The sequence below is a fragment of the Populus trichocarpa genome, chromosome 15 (assembly GCF_000002775.5).
Source record: "Populus trichocarpa isolate Nisqually-1 chromosome 15, P.trichocarpa_v4.1, whole genome shotgun sequence".
NCBI lineage: Eukaryota > Viridiplantae > Streptophyta > Magnoliopsida > Malpighiales > Salicaceae > Populus > Populus trichocarpa.
In genome coordinates, this window is record NC_037299.2 from 9,310,552 (window position 1) to 9,325,749 (window position 15,198).

Consider the following 15,198-nt stretch of genomic DNA (forward strand, 5'->3'; position numbering starts at 1 on the left):
AGGTGAAAATAAGTTTAAAAATTTATTTTTAGGATTAAATCCCTCTAATTTTCTAGTCATCACTTTGGTGAGCAGATTCTAGGTAGACCAATTGCGCATTGTGTGCCTTAACCTTTAAGAAAAGAATAGGAATGAAGACATGTCATGCATTCCTTTTCTTGATTAAAAAAAACAATAGAAAAGCCAATACGAAAAGCTCATTCTATTACTAGGCCAGATATGTTAGGCTACCTTGTCATAAACGCCTACTCTTTTTTTAACCTTATTTTTTAAATTTAAATTAAGATTAATTAAAATATATTAGTTAAATAAAGTGTAGGGTGCCCAACCTAATAGATATTTAATTTTAATTAAAATAACTTAAAATTAATTTAAAAAATGTGATTTTTTAATAGCATATAATTTTTATTTGGTTTTCAAATAAGATTATAACTCTTTTTTTTTTTTTTGTAATATTAGCATTCATTCTTTTTAGGCAACCCTACATGATATCTTGCTTCCTTTTTTTTTTTTCAGTAACTTCAATGTGTACATTTATTTTTATTATTATTTAATTAATGAAGAATTGATTTTTATAAACAAAGTTATTAAACCTAGCTGGGTCATAGTCCATATTACAAGATTAAATATTTTAATTCACCTCTATCTCTCAACTTTCTAGTTTATTTTTTAATTAGTGTTAATTTTTTTTTAATTTATTGACACATAATTTTTAATTTATTTAATTAAATATATGGATTAAATTTTTGATTTGCAATAAAGATTTTTTTTCTTGACATCAAAAAAACGTTGGAGACATTTGCACACTCATTTTTTGCATTAAAAAAACTTTTGATTCTACCCATAACACTGTGGTTCAACTAACTATATTTTAAAAGTAATTATTAAAATTTTACTTAGAAATAGAAAATACATTAGCAATATTAGAATTCTCTCTTTTATTTTTTACATTAAAAAAACCTTTTTTGGTCCAACCCACAATGAAGCACTAGAAACTTAATAAAATAAATTAAAAGAATTAATTTAAAATAATATAATTATTATTATCACAACAATCACGACTATATTATCTTTGAAATTACTATTATTTCATTGCCGCTACCATGATCGGGATTTAACTAGCATAATACTCTTCTCACCTTTACCTATCAAACAACATATAATATGTTCACAAACACACCCTTAATTTATAATGTTATCTACATGAAATTGTTTGATGAGATTACTCAAAATTGAATTTGATTTTGCTCCGATTCCTATTCTTTACTCAAAATGAGATGCATCACTGGCTATTAATTCATGTACAAAAAGATGAGCAGTTTATTAGTTCGGCAATATCTCACATATCCAGCGTTGTAGCATGGGGGCAATCAGAGTTTGACCAGTAAAGACAGAGGGCTATTTCTATGTCTTCGACTAGAAAAGAGTCGTCCAGTCATGTCACTCAGGAAGCATAGTCGGCCTATGAGTATCTGTGGGGACTGATAAAGCATATAACTTTGCTTCGGAAGGTTGTTTGCCACTTTCCAAAATCTTTCTGTCCATGCATAAATTAAGTAAAAGCAGCACCTTTCCTCCTCCATCCCTTTTTAATTCCTTGGAACCAGAGGAAAATATAGAGTTAGATTTTTCACCCAAACTCAATTGTCTTTTACGTTGGTGACAAAAAGGAGAAGGAATGTGGCGGTGTACTGTTCATTATTATGGGGCGGTGCTTCCTTCAGCCGCAAGCAAATATTGATTCCCTCGTCAAGACTGGTGTGCTTGCTGCAATACAATTCAGCATGTCCCTACGTTTCATAGTTTTGACACATAAACCCTTGCTTTGGGTTAACAGCAGAATTATGTATCAGACAAAGTAGTGATCGGAACCAATCAGAAAGCTATTAGATGGTTATAGTTGAAGATGATGAATTGGCATGGAACTAGTTAATAGATTTGACCAGCCGAGCTGGTGGTTCCTGCTCATTAGTGCAGAGGTCAGCCCCTTAGAAAAAAGATGATGAAAGATAAACGCCATGAACAACTATAACAAATGAACCATTCCTTGTCATATAAACTAGCTAAACACGATTGGTGCGAGCCTGCAATTCTAGACAAGTCTACATAATGGAAGAAAGGCCTACTTTATATATACATGATCACTACTTTATATAGTGATCGGAACCAAATACTGTCATGCCCTATGGAAAACAAGATCACTGTCTTAAGGATGCTGCAATGGAAGTATGATCATCTGACTAGAAAAATGGAACATACCAAATGACTACTTCTAGGCATCTTTACGAGTGCAGATTCTTGATATCTTCTTCCTTGGCAAACCAGCTGGGTATTATCTGAGACAAATGAGGAGAAAGATCCTTGTACGAGTTCTTGATGGTACCTTCAGCCACTTGAGTTACAACTGAAATATCTGCAAACATGGAGTATTAGTAATCCCTTGATCAAAGGAAACTATGTGGGTTAGTTGTGTTCTCACCTTTAAGAGGCTTCTTATCATCTGATAGTTGAATTATGATATAAATAACAGCTGCTGCAATTGATATTGGGCTCCTCCTGCAAAAAACAAAGAAAATTGTTACAAACCAAACAAACATCAGATTGTTTTCCATTGCTCTCCTTCAGTTTATTTACTAACATCAATATTGTTTATTGTTATCAACACAAGTAATTTTTTAGAATCCCTTGCAAGGTATGTTGCATCAGATTTAGCCATCAAAGACTAGAAAGAAAGAGAGGGAGTGATGCAGAGAGGAAGTTACAAGATCCAAATAAAATAATAAAAAAAAAAACACTCAAGTTGACTAGCTTATTATGAAAACCATTCCCCTCCAGACTACTTCATCCAGGAAAAACAGTATACTTTAGTGAGTGCTTTAACGTGCCATGATCCAAATTAGTGGTGGAGCCAGAATTTTTCTCTTAGAGTCACGAAATGGGCATGTCAGAACCAATGATATATAAATTTGCAAAACTCAGGTCTTCAAGAACAAAATATGGGTGCAACGTCCAAGGAGCCCAGAATTTTCCCTTTCTTTATTTCAGAACAAGTTCATTCGTCAGGTTTAACTCACCAAAAGTGATCTTTTAACATTTGCGAACGATTTGAAAGTTACCAATCATTTATGTGTGAAATTACAGTGAATGATATTATATCATGCAATTATAAACATTCCCATTGAATAAGATTTTCGAGCTAACAAAATTTTTAATTGTACATTTTTACTTCCACAACAAGAGCCTGGTAATTTTTTCTTTAAGAACATCACCTTATATAACTTGACTTTGGCCCATCAAGATGAGATGTGGCCCTTTCATGTAGCACATGTAACTCAAGCATTTTACGGGGCTGGGCAGACCAGCGCTCCCCTTTGTTACCCCTTCCTCTGCTTATGATCCAAATCCATAAAAAGATTTACACAAACAACGGAAATATGCACTTGATAATGGATTTGAAAACAGCTATACCCAAAAGGATAATTGGGAGAGTTCACTGGCACCCTCAAAGTTGCAAGGCCAAGAATTTTCCATTGTAACAATCACAGAAGGAAGAGGAGGAAGAAAGAAAGAAAGAGTTAATAAAAAAAGGAACAATGAAAAGAAAAGGAAAGACAAGACAACATATGAATAGAGGACTCGGTGATTAAGAAATTCAAACAGACATTCTGACGTCGTCAGACAATTAAGAACAAGGAGCATAAAGAGTAGTTTTGATAACACAAAGGAAATGGTTTTGCCACCACTATCCAAAATTTCCCAATTAGGAAACCTTTTCTTTCTCTATCTTTTCACCTGGATAAGGTTTTGAGTAATTGGAGACAAACAAGCAGGTGGAAAAAGCATACACATAGTTGTTATGTCTAGCAAGTGAAAAGGACAGTTTTTTGCTTCCAACATGCTGATTAACCCAAAAGAAGCTACGTGCATCATTCACACGCTTTGCACAAGGTCTGTGCATATTGGGAGCTACAAGTCATATTAAATCAACACTGTTTAGAATATAAATTTCATAAAATATTTTCAGCAAACAGTACAATACATGTGCACACATAAACAAATACCAGAAGCAGACCAAGCTATAATTACACTTCGACACTGCTGACCAAGATAAAAGAACACAGGAACTAACCTTATGTCAAGCTCCTCAGATTTCTGGACAGCTTCATGGGCAGCTTTAACTGCTTGATTCGTCATTCCCAGATTGGAACAAAAGCGTCTCTGCACGGAGAAGATGAAAATCATAAAATGGTTCTAGACGTCTAGTTAGCAAATCATAACCGATGTGAATGTGAAGATCAAAAAATAATCAGCGTGCCTGAAGTTGAGGAAACTAAAATACAAGAGAGTAGGGGTGAATTGGGGAATTAAGATGAAACACCTCAACAACAAACTCACCAGATAGTCTGCAGCATGTATGGTTCCCATTTCCATTGAATGACCCATCTCTACCTCCAGATGCTTCACAATAAACTCTTTTGCTCGTCCAATTTCTTTCTTCGTGGTTCCATTGACAACAGAACAAATCTCTAAAAGAAACACAAACGTAGGATCTCTTATGCATATAGGAAGATAACCAAGTAGTTCTTTCTAACTCTTTCTTCTTTTAATTTCTTTCTTTCTTTTGAAGAAAACCACTGTCTGTACCTTTTACAGTCCGGGCCTTGTTCTCTTGTCGACATGCAATATAGAGACAAGCAGCTAAAATGGCATCTTGATTTCGTCCTTTAAGAGGTTTTTGATCCTCTACCTTCTTATATATTTCATTAGCTCGATCCTTAAAAAATAATAATTAGAAACCAATATCAGAAAAGGCTTTGGGTACAAGATTCAAAAAAGGAGCAGGATAGACCATCACTAAAGATTCTGTGAATATCCAGGATATCAAACTAGATGAAAGAAACAGAAGAAGCACAATCATTTATCAAATTCATACTTATTGTGCATAATACATTAGCAAACATAATCGAAATGCAAACAACTACAAAAGGGATGCAGATTCTCTACAGGTCAATTAGCAGCTGATGAAGAAATACTGTATCTAAATCAATACCACTGAACCTCATACTACTTCTACTAAGCCTTAGTGACAAAATTAATTCAGTTTTCCCTATGAGGCAGGAACATCAATGAACAATATGAGGAAATAGGTTGTGAATTCAAGAAAAGAAATCCCCATGGAAGTGTAGAGTTTAACTGAGAATGATAACACTATACAGTATAAACAAATTGTAATTATATCACTAGGCAGGGCTTGAGTTGCAAAGATATAGTCAGTATGGGAAGGCATTAGATTGTTAAAGCTAGACTTTATCATATGGCAATGATTGTTACGAGAGATAACCATCTAGTAGTTGCTAGTTCAAGAAACACAAACTTGTCCTAATGGTCCTATCTCCTATATCACACACTAAAATTTGAAAAATTAAGAATTCATTGAGTGGCATCTACAGTCAACAAAATTTCATGGCCTATTCCTCAAACTTGTCTTCATCCTCAAGGTACTCAATATGCTTGAGTGCTGGACATTCAGTCCACATGCCAGTTCCCATTGGATTCTGCATTTGATAATTGTTTTCTAACCTCTGTTTTTCATGCAGGGAAAACACAGCTTTTCTAACCTTTGTCTTTCCTGTCATTAATGCACTTTGATAATTGTTCTATATCAACATTGAGTCAAATCAACTCTTGTATGCATCGGTTCAACAAGATCACATCAAGTTTCAGCTCACCAAAACATAACTTACAAAGCTTCCAGAGGTAAGTCACATGTGTTATAATTGCAGTAGAAATTAAAAATTAAAAGAGAAACTAATAAACAAAAAGAAATTACAAAATCATGAAGGATTCGAAGTAAGTAACTGACACACACCTTTATGGTTGTAACCAGCCCCAACCTGAAACATACATTTGTTACATTAGTTCTCTGTGCAAATCTAACGAAGACATCAAAATTCCATTTTTTTTTAAAAAAAAAGGAAGAAAAAACCCTTATGGAATCAGAAACTCTCTTCTTTTATTTTATTTTTCCATGGTGCTGCCTAATAAAATTCCAAAGCCAACATGAATTAAGCATGCATTTTCCTAATCTACAAACAATGGCTAATAACCGAATCCAGAGTTGACAGACATCATCTTTAAACACAAAATTAAATCATTGTGTGTTCATTTAACAGAAAAAATGACAACTTTCTTTGTTTTTTTTTCTTTTTTCCTCCCACAAATTCTCTTTTATCAAACAACAGAGAATAACATTAAAACCCCCCCTTTTCTAAACAAATGACAAGCAAAGCAGGAAACTTTTTTCCCATAGAAAATAAAAAAGAAAGAACCTGTCGGCCATGGCAGCAATAGACTTGAAAGCCTGAATACGGTTTCTATCAGGATTGGCGCCACGGCTCTGCCATTTCCCAAGAGAGCAGGACAAAAGCTCGTTGGACCCACCATTTGTTTTAGAAATGGTAGTGGAAAGACCACCGTCGGCAAGAAGAGGGTTAAGTGGGCCACCAACACGGTTAGGGTCATGATCAGAGGACTCGTTAGAGAAAGTTCGCCACTCTGATGTCTCGTCCACAGAGTGGGCTTCCAAAATTAAACCACATTCAGAGCAGATGGTGTCTCCTGCCGAGTGGTCGAACACTATCTCTGTCAATCGCTTGCAGTCCGGGCAGTATGAGTCTTCCATTTTCTCTCGTCTTCTTTCTGTTTTTTTTTTTTTTTTTTTTGTCGTTGTTTAATTTTATAATAAAATATCATTACCTACTGCTTCTGCTGCTATGGATTTTGTGTTTTATATACACACACACACACACACGCATCAGGTTTTTGTGTTGTGTTTTTTTTTTTTTAATTTAGGAATCTGTTAAGGAATTCAAAATATTAAGATTGAATTGTGAATTTGCCAGGTTAGGCTTGACTTTTGGAGGAAGAATAAAAGGCTTTTTTCTGGTGAAAGTATTAATGATTTTCTTCTGTTTTGGATTTAGTTGACATTTATTGTTTATTTATGACTTAATTTGGAATTCAGAGATATCAGTTCAGTCAGTGTCATCACTCCACGCTGGTTGTTGTTTATACACACGTCCGTACGTAACTGGGTTTGGACTTCGACGATTATACTGTCGTTTTCAAGCCACTCTCATGTGTTTTGAAGCCATCTCTTCACCCTTCACTGTGTTCATTGAAACGGGACGAAATTCACCAGCGACAACAAATTAATCTAAGAGTTAGTTTCATTTTATCCCTTCATATTATATCATTACTATCCTCCAGCCCTTCTATTTGTCAGCAAGGCTCTGTTTTACACCGCGGTAAAATGAAATTCACCAGTCGAGAGAGTAGTCGATGAAGAATAAATCTTTAGAAAGAAATCAATAAATTCATATGCTTTAGGACAAGTTGAATCATCCATGTGTCTCAACAGTTACTTCATCTCTACTCTGTTTAAATGGGATGATGAGATCAGTCAGTCTGTGTACAAGGAAAATCCCATGGCCAACTCTAACTTCTCTCAATCAAAGAATCAATGATCTTACATGTATGGTGGGAGGGCAACGAGAGCAATTTGGGATTTGCAGGAACAGTTGTTTTGTGCCCGACAAAGATCTGTCACAGGGATGTTTCACCTGGTGTTGGTCCTAATGCATGCTATTGAGGAGAGTGATGACAAAGAAGAAGAAGAAGAAGAAGAAGAAGATCTATTTCCTGGAGTGACCCAGCTGACTTTTAGGCTTGTCATTCATCTTCAAGTGCTGCCATTTCATGCATTTCTTTAATTTTCTTTTATATTTGATCTTGCGGATTTAATCTTTATTATTGTGGATTTATTGCCTATCCTAATTCCTTTTTTTTTTTATATGACGAAGGGGGAGAAAAATGTGGTTGTGCGTGCATATTATTATTTTAGGGTTAACGTGATTGTGATCATATGCATGTGTTCAATCCTCGTGTTATCATGGCAAGTTAATATTTTGTGTTGAACTTAAGCATGTCATACACTTTTCCATGTATTTTATATTTAATGTTGACTTGTGATATTGTCTATGGCATGTGATTAATATACATGTAATTAATATTTTATGTTAGCATGCTATATAATTTTTTTTTACATATCTTTATATATATGCCCATGTGAGTATTATCATATAAAATCATATTTATTTCCTTAATATGCATATTGGTTGTTAATCCAAAGTTCTATCGTACCATGGTTTAATTATTTTCATGATAACAACGTATTAAAATACTTAATGTGGTTTTAAGTTCTGTAAGAGTTTTTTTATATCAAATTAAAGTAATATCAACTCTTTGGATGCAAACTTGACTTGAAAATGACTAAGTTTAATTTCATGTAATTAAATCTTTATAGAATTTAATTTGACATCACAAAAATAATTTTTATTCAAAAATAGTTTTATTGCTGAAATTAATATATGGTAAAAATATCTCATAAGAAAATATTTTGGTACTATCACTCAAATTCTTTTTAAGTTGATAGTATAAACTTGGTCAATGATTTCTTGTGTTTGATCAAACTAAAAAATTCTTATATATTTTTAACTAAGAGGTAAACTTATAATTCGAAATAGTTATACTTAATTTATTTTATACTCAAGAGTTAACTTATCTTAACTTATCAAATATGCAAGGGGTTTTCCATTTAAAATAAGAAATTTATTCAATTTAACAAAAATTTGACAAAATCTTCCTTGCAAAGGCTCTTATCTAAAATTTTATCTCGCATTAATACATACAACACAACAACAACAACAACAACAAAAACCACATTCGACTCACACAACCAGTATTTAGGTAGCCCCAAACATACCACCCAAATAATTTCATTAATTTCAAGTATTCACAACATTCATACATAAACAAAGTTTATATTATTTTATGAGATACATAAAAATATTTTTCTATAATATAATCCAGAATAATTAATAATCCATCCTTTTACTTTCTTACAAACTTCAAAATATTAAAACTTAAGGTATACATCATGTTTAATTACATGATATAATATGGTAATTACCAAATTATTCCAATGATGAAATGACTATGAAAGTTTAAAATACAATATCAAGGTCGTGGTGAAGGTGGAATATATATGTAACACATGGATAATGTAGAAATATAGAGTAAGCATATATTCATCCATTACTACTAATATCTTTACTACAACCCTAGAAATAAACACATCATCATTAGTTTTTTTTTTTAGCATATTTAAATCTATTAAATCATTTTATAGTGCTAAAAAATATAAGAAAACTGATCTGTCTCTAATCAATATGATAATAACTAATAGATCCTAATGAAATATCATTTTACTCTTAATGGCTAGCTCATTATTTTTGTTTTGAAAGGACAAACATCATTACACTATAACAATCCATAACATTCTAAATATGTGTATATAATAAAATACTAATTTTTTTTTTTGTAATAATGCTGCATTAATAAATAAAAAATTGATTTAGAATGGAAATATGCATTTTCCCTATGTATTTGAAATGACTAGATTTTTAGTGATTGTTATTGAAAAAACACTACTAATGAAAAAAAGCATGCCATTGTTTTTTTAAAAAAATTAGAATTAGAATTTTTCTTGATGATTTTTCCATGCATTGGTGGCAAGATTACGGTAATAATCAGCCTTTTCCACTACGTTCCCGCATAGGGAATTCTTCATTATTTACTAACAAGGGAATTTGGAAATGTGAATGGACAAATCTGGCATTGCAACGCCATGAAAATAAGTGATACAGTCCGACAAGTTCGTTTATTTGTATTAGTTGAGATACGCGTAATTTAATTTAAATATTCATATTAATAAAAAAATAATAACAAGCACAAATAAGAAAATAAAAACTGTGAATAAATAAATAGCACATTCCATGTTCCACTAACATTTCTAACGTTAAGAGAACTATGATTTCTATAGAAATGTTTCCTCTGCACAATACAACCCACCTTCATCTCCAACCTCAAACCTAAATGCCATGTAACGAGGAAAAGAAAAGTATAAAGAACAAAAGGAAAAAACAAAAAGATGAACAAATTTTAAAAGGGTATTTCTATAGCCAATGTACCAGTTGGCTAATCCCCCTCACAGAATATACAATGCTATGACTGCAAAATTTGCCCCCTGTATTCGTCGTGTCTTGAATTCTCAGGACTGCCATCCATGTTCCAGTCCTCGTTGTCACCAAATCTACTGACCATCCTCCCCTGTTCCAGCACTTGGAACCTCAACTCACGTCCTGATCATCATCTCATGTTGCAGCACTGAGGCCTTCCCTGCTTTTGTAATTTTTCCCAAAGGCAGATCATTTGCTTGGGGGACTGGTAATGAGCCGTGTAATAACCTTCAATACATCCAAACTGGCAGAACTTCAAGCTGTGCACATACTCCACAGGTCTTGAGCTATTGAACTGCTCTACCCACATTCCCATGCTCACATCTTCCATCTTGAACAACTGCAGAAAGTGGAAGTGCTGGTCAGTTAAAATAGACGGAAGGCTCAGAGAGAGGAGAAAATAAAAGGCAAAATTCAATTACTTACCCTTAATTTATGACTCTCAAACTCAGAAACAATGAAGCGCCCGATGTCAGAAGATAAAATGTAGCCTGGCCCATTTGCATAGGGTGGATAATCTTCTTCTGGCCATTCCTGAAACCACCACCACCAAATGAGAAAAGATGGCAAGACAATCTTAATATTTGAATTCCTTCACAGATTCCTTGACATTAAATGAGCATGGCCTACGGAAAATATGCATGAGGAGACATATACCAGATAGATAAAAGATACAGATTGAAGAACAACATGCGTGGTATCAATCTCTTAGATTCTTCTCTCACAAAGCAAATTACTTTCTAGATCTAATGTAGACTTCATTTTTTTTTCTTTTCCCCCCATTTTGGGTAGGTTTTTGGGGTTGGGAGAGCTAGGCAGTAGAAGAACATAAACATCATATCATCTTATTTCTAATAAACAATACACATAGGAATCATTACATTCCACACACAAGACTTCTAGAATGAATGCGATGCTATGCAACCAAGTAACATTTACCAGTGTGGTCTTTCACATAAAGCTAAATATACTGATCGAAAGCAAACTTAAGGTAAGAAACAGATTGGAAGATTAATAAGTTCAGTCCTACCTCATATGTCACTGCCCATTTACCATATCGCAGGGGCTTATGGTAGTAATTTATGTTTCCAATGTACAAGCTCCTACCAGCAGGAATTTCATTTACTTCATCAATAATGGAATCCACTCTCACAAATGTATCATCGTCACCCTTCATGATATATTTTGCACGCACTGTGCGGACCTGTAAACAACCAAAGCCCTTTTTTAAATTACTATACCCAGAAATAACTTATTTTCAAAATCTCGAAATAGCTCATTACTCACCCCATATTCGCAGATGGCAACAGTTTTCAACACCACAAGATCATAGTTATCCATGTAAGGCACTATAACAATATCACCAAAAAATTCAGCCTCTTTCTTTAACTCCAAATTCACTTCTTTTCGAGCATGCTGTCCAAACATCAATTCAGGAAGGTAAGTCACTTCAACTCAAAATCATTTTGTTAAGCAGTAACAATCAAAAAGCAGATTCCACAACAGTCTTCACATACCAGTGCTACAAAGAAACGAGCTACCACATTTGAAGATTTAATAAGCCTATGCTGCATCCAAGACTTCCTCACAGCCATTCGCTCAGAAAAATGATTACCTGCAGAAAGAACACCAATAAAAAGTTCCACTGACCCCACAGAAAGAGGTGGTGCTTTCCACCTGCTAGACATCTCTAGATGCCTTTGAGGAGAAAAGCTAGGGTGATTCGAGGGCAATGAAGCAGCAAATACAGAGTGAACATCTATGTCCCCAGTAACAGCTAGCCCCGTTGCATCCTCAAGAGTATACCCCTGTCAACATTACCATGAAATGTTACTAAAACTCCACCCTCCACGTCCATCATGAGATTAATAAGCTGTAGTATGTTACTCACAGTTCGATAAGGAAAAGAAGTGGCATGCCTCCCATCAACATTAATGTGATAACCCTCCAAACCAGCACTTAGAGTTAGGACAAACAGCTTCTCCTCTGCAAAAGGATATGGCCAGTCAAAAGACACCTTTTTTGTTCGACCTATTAACCGGTTCAACCACCAAGTTGCCTTGGACTCCTCTGATTTATCATCATCTTCATCATCACGGACCCACTTCTCGCACTTAACTTGACCATCAACTGCAGTCAAGTAAAAGAATTACTCGATTTGGTGGAAACACAAGAAGAAATGGATGAACTCCCAGAAAAAAATTACTTGAAAGTAGAGCTAAAATTTTACTCTCTTCCATAGCAATTTCAATATGTGACTTGGGAAGAGGAGAGGATGAAATCTTGCATGCACTATTGTCCGTTTTTAACCTAGCAGCTAAATATACACTTAATATCAATATTCTAATTCTTATACGCAAACATAATACTAAGCAGATAGAACTCAAGGATCCTTCAAAAGAACCAAACCTCCCACCTAAAAAGCCTTACAAACAACAACCCAACAACTTACATTTACTAGTCTACCAAACCAGGAAGTAGTATAAATTCCCCTAAAAAAAGAGCCAAGATAACAGAAGAAATCGCCAAAAGAAACACTATTGAATAAAAAAAACTCACCAGTCTCCTCATCGGCCTTAGAACCCCACCCCTCGCAGCGCAAAGCAGTCCCCCACTGCATTCTGTAACAAGTATTCTGCTCAATTACAGGCTTCAAACTCCAATCACCTTTCAACCTGGGATTAAAATGAAGAATCCTAGGAGGGTCCTCAGCCTCCACAGTCTTCAATCCCAGCAATTCCATCATAAACTGCGAAACCATCACCGTCTCGCCTGCCTCCTTCACCAAGGCAATCTTGGGGTCCTTCTCGGCATGTGCTGCTCTCGGCTTACCCACCACCGTTATATGTGACCCCAAAGTGAGCCCACAAGGCAACTCCACCATCCTCATTCGCTTCAAAAACTCGGACCCAGAGAGCGAAACCGAATTGGGACACGGTTCGGATTTATTCTCAGGCTTTTTAACCTCCAAAACTTGCATTTTTCCGGATTCCATTTCATCCCATATCTTCAACCCGTCTTCCCAAGCAGTCTTCGCAGCTTTATGGAGGCTCACCGAGCCATCTTTCTTAGTGGGGTCAAACGTTTTAGGTTCAAAACCCAAAGTGGACAAGATTTTGTTGGGTTTCGTGGTGGAACGAGCGAGTTGAGAGCGCATAGGCTGGGCGGAATTATGGGAAACCCAGTTCATAGGTCGAGATGGGGCATCTTTATCATGCAAATCTTGTTCGCTTTGAAGGTGAGAAAATCGAGTAAGGGTGGTCGAGGTGGCGGTGGTGGTTTCAGAAGTGAAACGAGAGTCGAAAACAAAAGGGATTTCAAGGGTGACAAGAAGCATGTAGAAAACAGCTACAGCAATCACGATTTGAATGGATCTTTGCTTGCTTAATGACACAAACGTGTCCAATTTCGTATCAGATTTGCCCCTCTTCATCTCCTCCAAATTTCAAAAAGGAAAGAAAAATGGGGGTTGATCAACAGGACAAGAGAAGAAAAAAGATGCTAGTTCCTATATAAATATTCAGAGACAGGTGATCGAAATCATCATCATCATCATCGCACTTAGATGAGAAACGCGGTGAGACATGACAAGGTATGGCGTTTGGTCGGTTTTTGAAACTTATGCGAAGGAAAGAGTGTCGTGTTGTGGTTCACAAGAGCGAGTGATACATAGAAGAGAATTGCCATGTATTTATTTACCGAAGAATTCCATAGCCTTTACAATTTCGAAAAAACTATGGTGGTTTTTTCCATCAACAGCAACAATTTTCCTTTTTTTTTTTGCTAACGTATGTAATTCGAGTAACTTAGGATATTAGTTTGTTCATTCAAGAGAAATACTACGGAAACTCTCAAAAAAAAATGTATAATTAATATTCCTGAATTTATTACATCATTAAGCACTGCAAATATATTAATTGAGTACCCGATGTCTAGATTTTATTTATAATTATTATGGTAATATAACCTTAGAATTTTGAAACAATTTTACTGATTTTCAACTGCCAGCTTGATAATAATTATCAAATATATTGCTAATAGGAAGCATGATTATATATATTTTAAGAATATATTATTATATCAAAAAAGCAAATTTCTTTCTTTAAGTATCATAACAACTTATATCGGAAACGGCATTAACAACCAAAGAGTAATTAAAGAGTGATAGCATGCAGAAGAACTAATAATTAGAAACATAAAAAAAAGAAATATATGTATACGTTTTTTTTTTTTTTCTAAATAAAAAGACAAAAACGGCAACGGACCAGGAGGGGAAAAAGTAGTTTTCATTTTGGTGAAACCGGCCTCATATAATGGAAGTGCGGGTTGTGTTGTATAGAGAAGAAAGCCACGCGAAAGTGGGGATGCTAGCGGCAGTTTTATTGCATTTTTTATTTATTTATTTATATATAGAGAGAGAGAGAGGGAGAGAGAGAGGAATCTTTATAGGAAATTCCGCCTTCGTTTAAAGTTTAAATTGGCTCTAGCCTCTGGTGCAGTGTTAGGTGTCCACGTCAGGTAACACCAAGAATGGACAGGTGGGTCTTTCATGCGACTGCGGATGCTCAACCAGCTGTTGTGTCTTTTAAGCGTTGTGGTTGGTAGTTTTTATTATTGCGGTAGAATTTAACACGGTGTTATTGATTATTTTTTAAAATAATTTTTATTTAAAAATATATTAAATATTTTTTTAAAAAAATTAATATCAACACATTAAATAATTTAAGAATATTTAAAAAATTAATTTTAAATAAAAATAAATTAAATTTTAATTTTTTCAAAGATGCTTTTAAAACACGAAAATAAATAAGTTTTAATTAATAAAAAAATATTTTTAATTGTTGTTTTAGAAAAGTATATTTTTAAAAATACTTGTTTGATTAAAATTACTATGAGAAGGGTTTGAAAATACTTATGAAATAAATGAAAAATTAATCTTAATAAATAAAAAAAATATCATTTTAATTTCTATAAAATCAAACTTTTAAACGTAATTATATAGAGGTTTATTGCAAAAAATAAAAGCTATTTAGTTAATTGAACAATTTTTTCTATATAG

At 34.2% G+C, this 15,198-nt stretch overlaps 2 protein-coding genes across 2 annotated transcripts; both read right to left on the reverse strand.

Moving 5' to 3' along the window:
- Nucleotides 1-2,000: 2,000 nt before the first annotated feature.
- LOC7462528 (transcription initiation factor IIB-2) lies at nt 2,001-6,944 on the reverse strand. Its single transcript, XM_002322098.4, has 7 exons — nt 6,330-6,944; nt 5,870-5,894; nt 4,645-4,774; nt 4,396-4,526; nt 4,130-4,218; nt 2,480-2,556; nt 2,001-2,413 (listed from the first exon to the last, which is right to left on the reverse strand). The coding sequence occupies exons 1-7, from the start codon at nt 6,680-6,682 to the stop codon at nt 2,283-2,285; spliced, it is 936 nt and encodes a 311-aa protein (XP_002322134.3). The 5' UTR covers nt 6,683-6,944; the 3' UTR covers nt 2,001-2,282.
- A 2,912-nt stretch (nt 6,945-9,856) lies between these two features.
- LOC7462529 (hydroxyproline O-galactosyltransferase GALT6) lies at nt 9,857-14,018 on the reverse strand. The gene is made up of 7 exons (XM_002322099.4): nt 12,699-14,018; nt 12,031-12,269; nt 11,657-11,947; nt 11,427-11,555; nt 11,170-11,343; nt 10,566-10,673; nt 9,857-10,479 (listed from the first exon to the last, which is right to left on the reverse strand). The coding sequence occupies exons 1-7, from the start codon at nt 13,570-13,572 to the stop codon at nt 10,270-10,272; spliced, it is 2,025 nt and encodes a 674-aa protein (XP_002322135.1). The 5' UTR covers nt 13,573-14,018; the 3' UTR covers nt 9,857-10,269.
- Nucleotides 14,019-15,198: the final 1,180 nt, after the last annotated feature.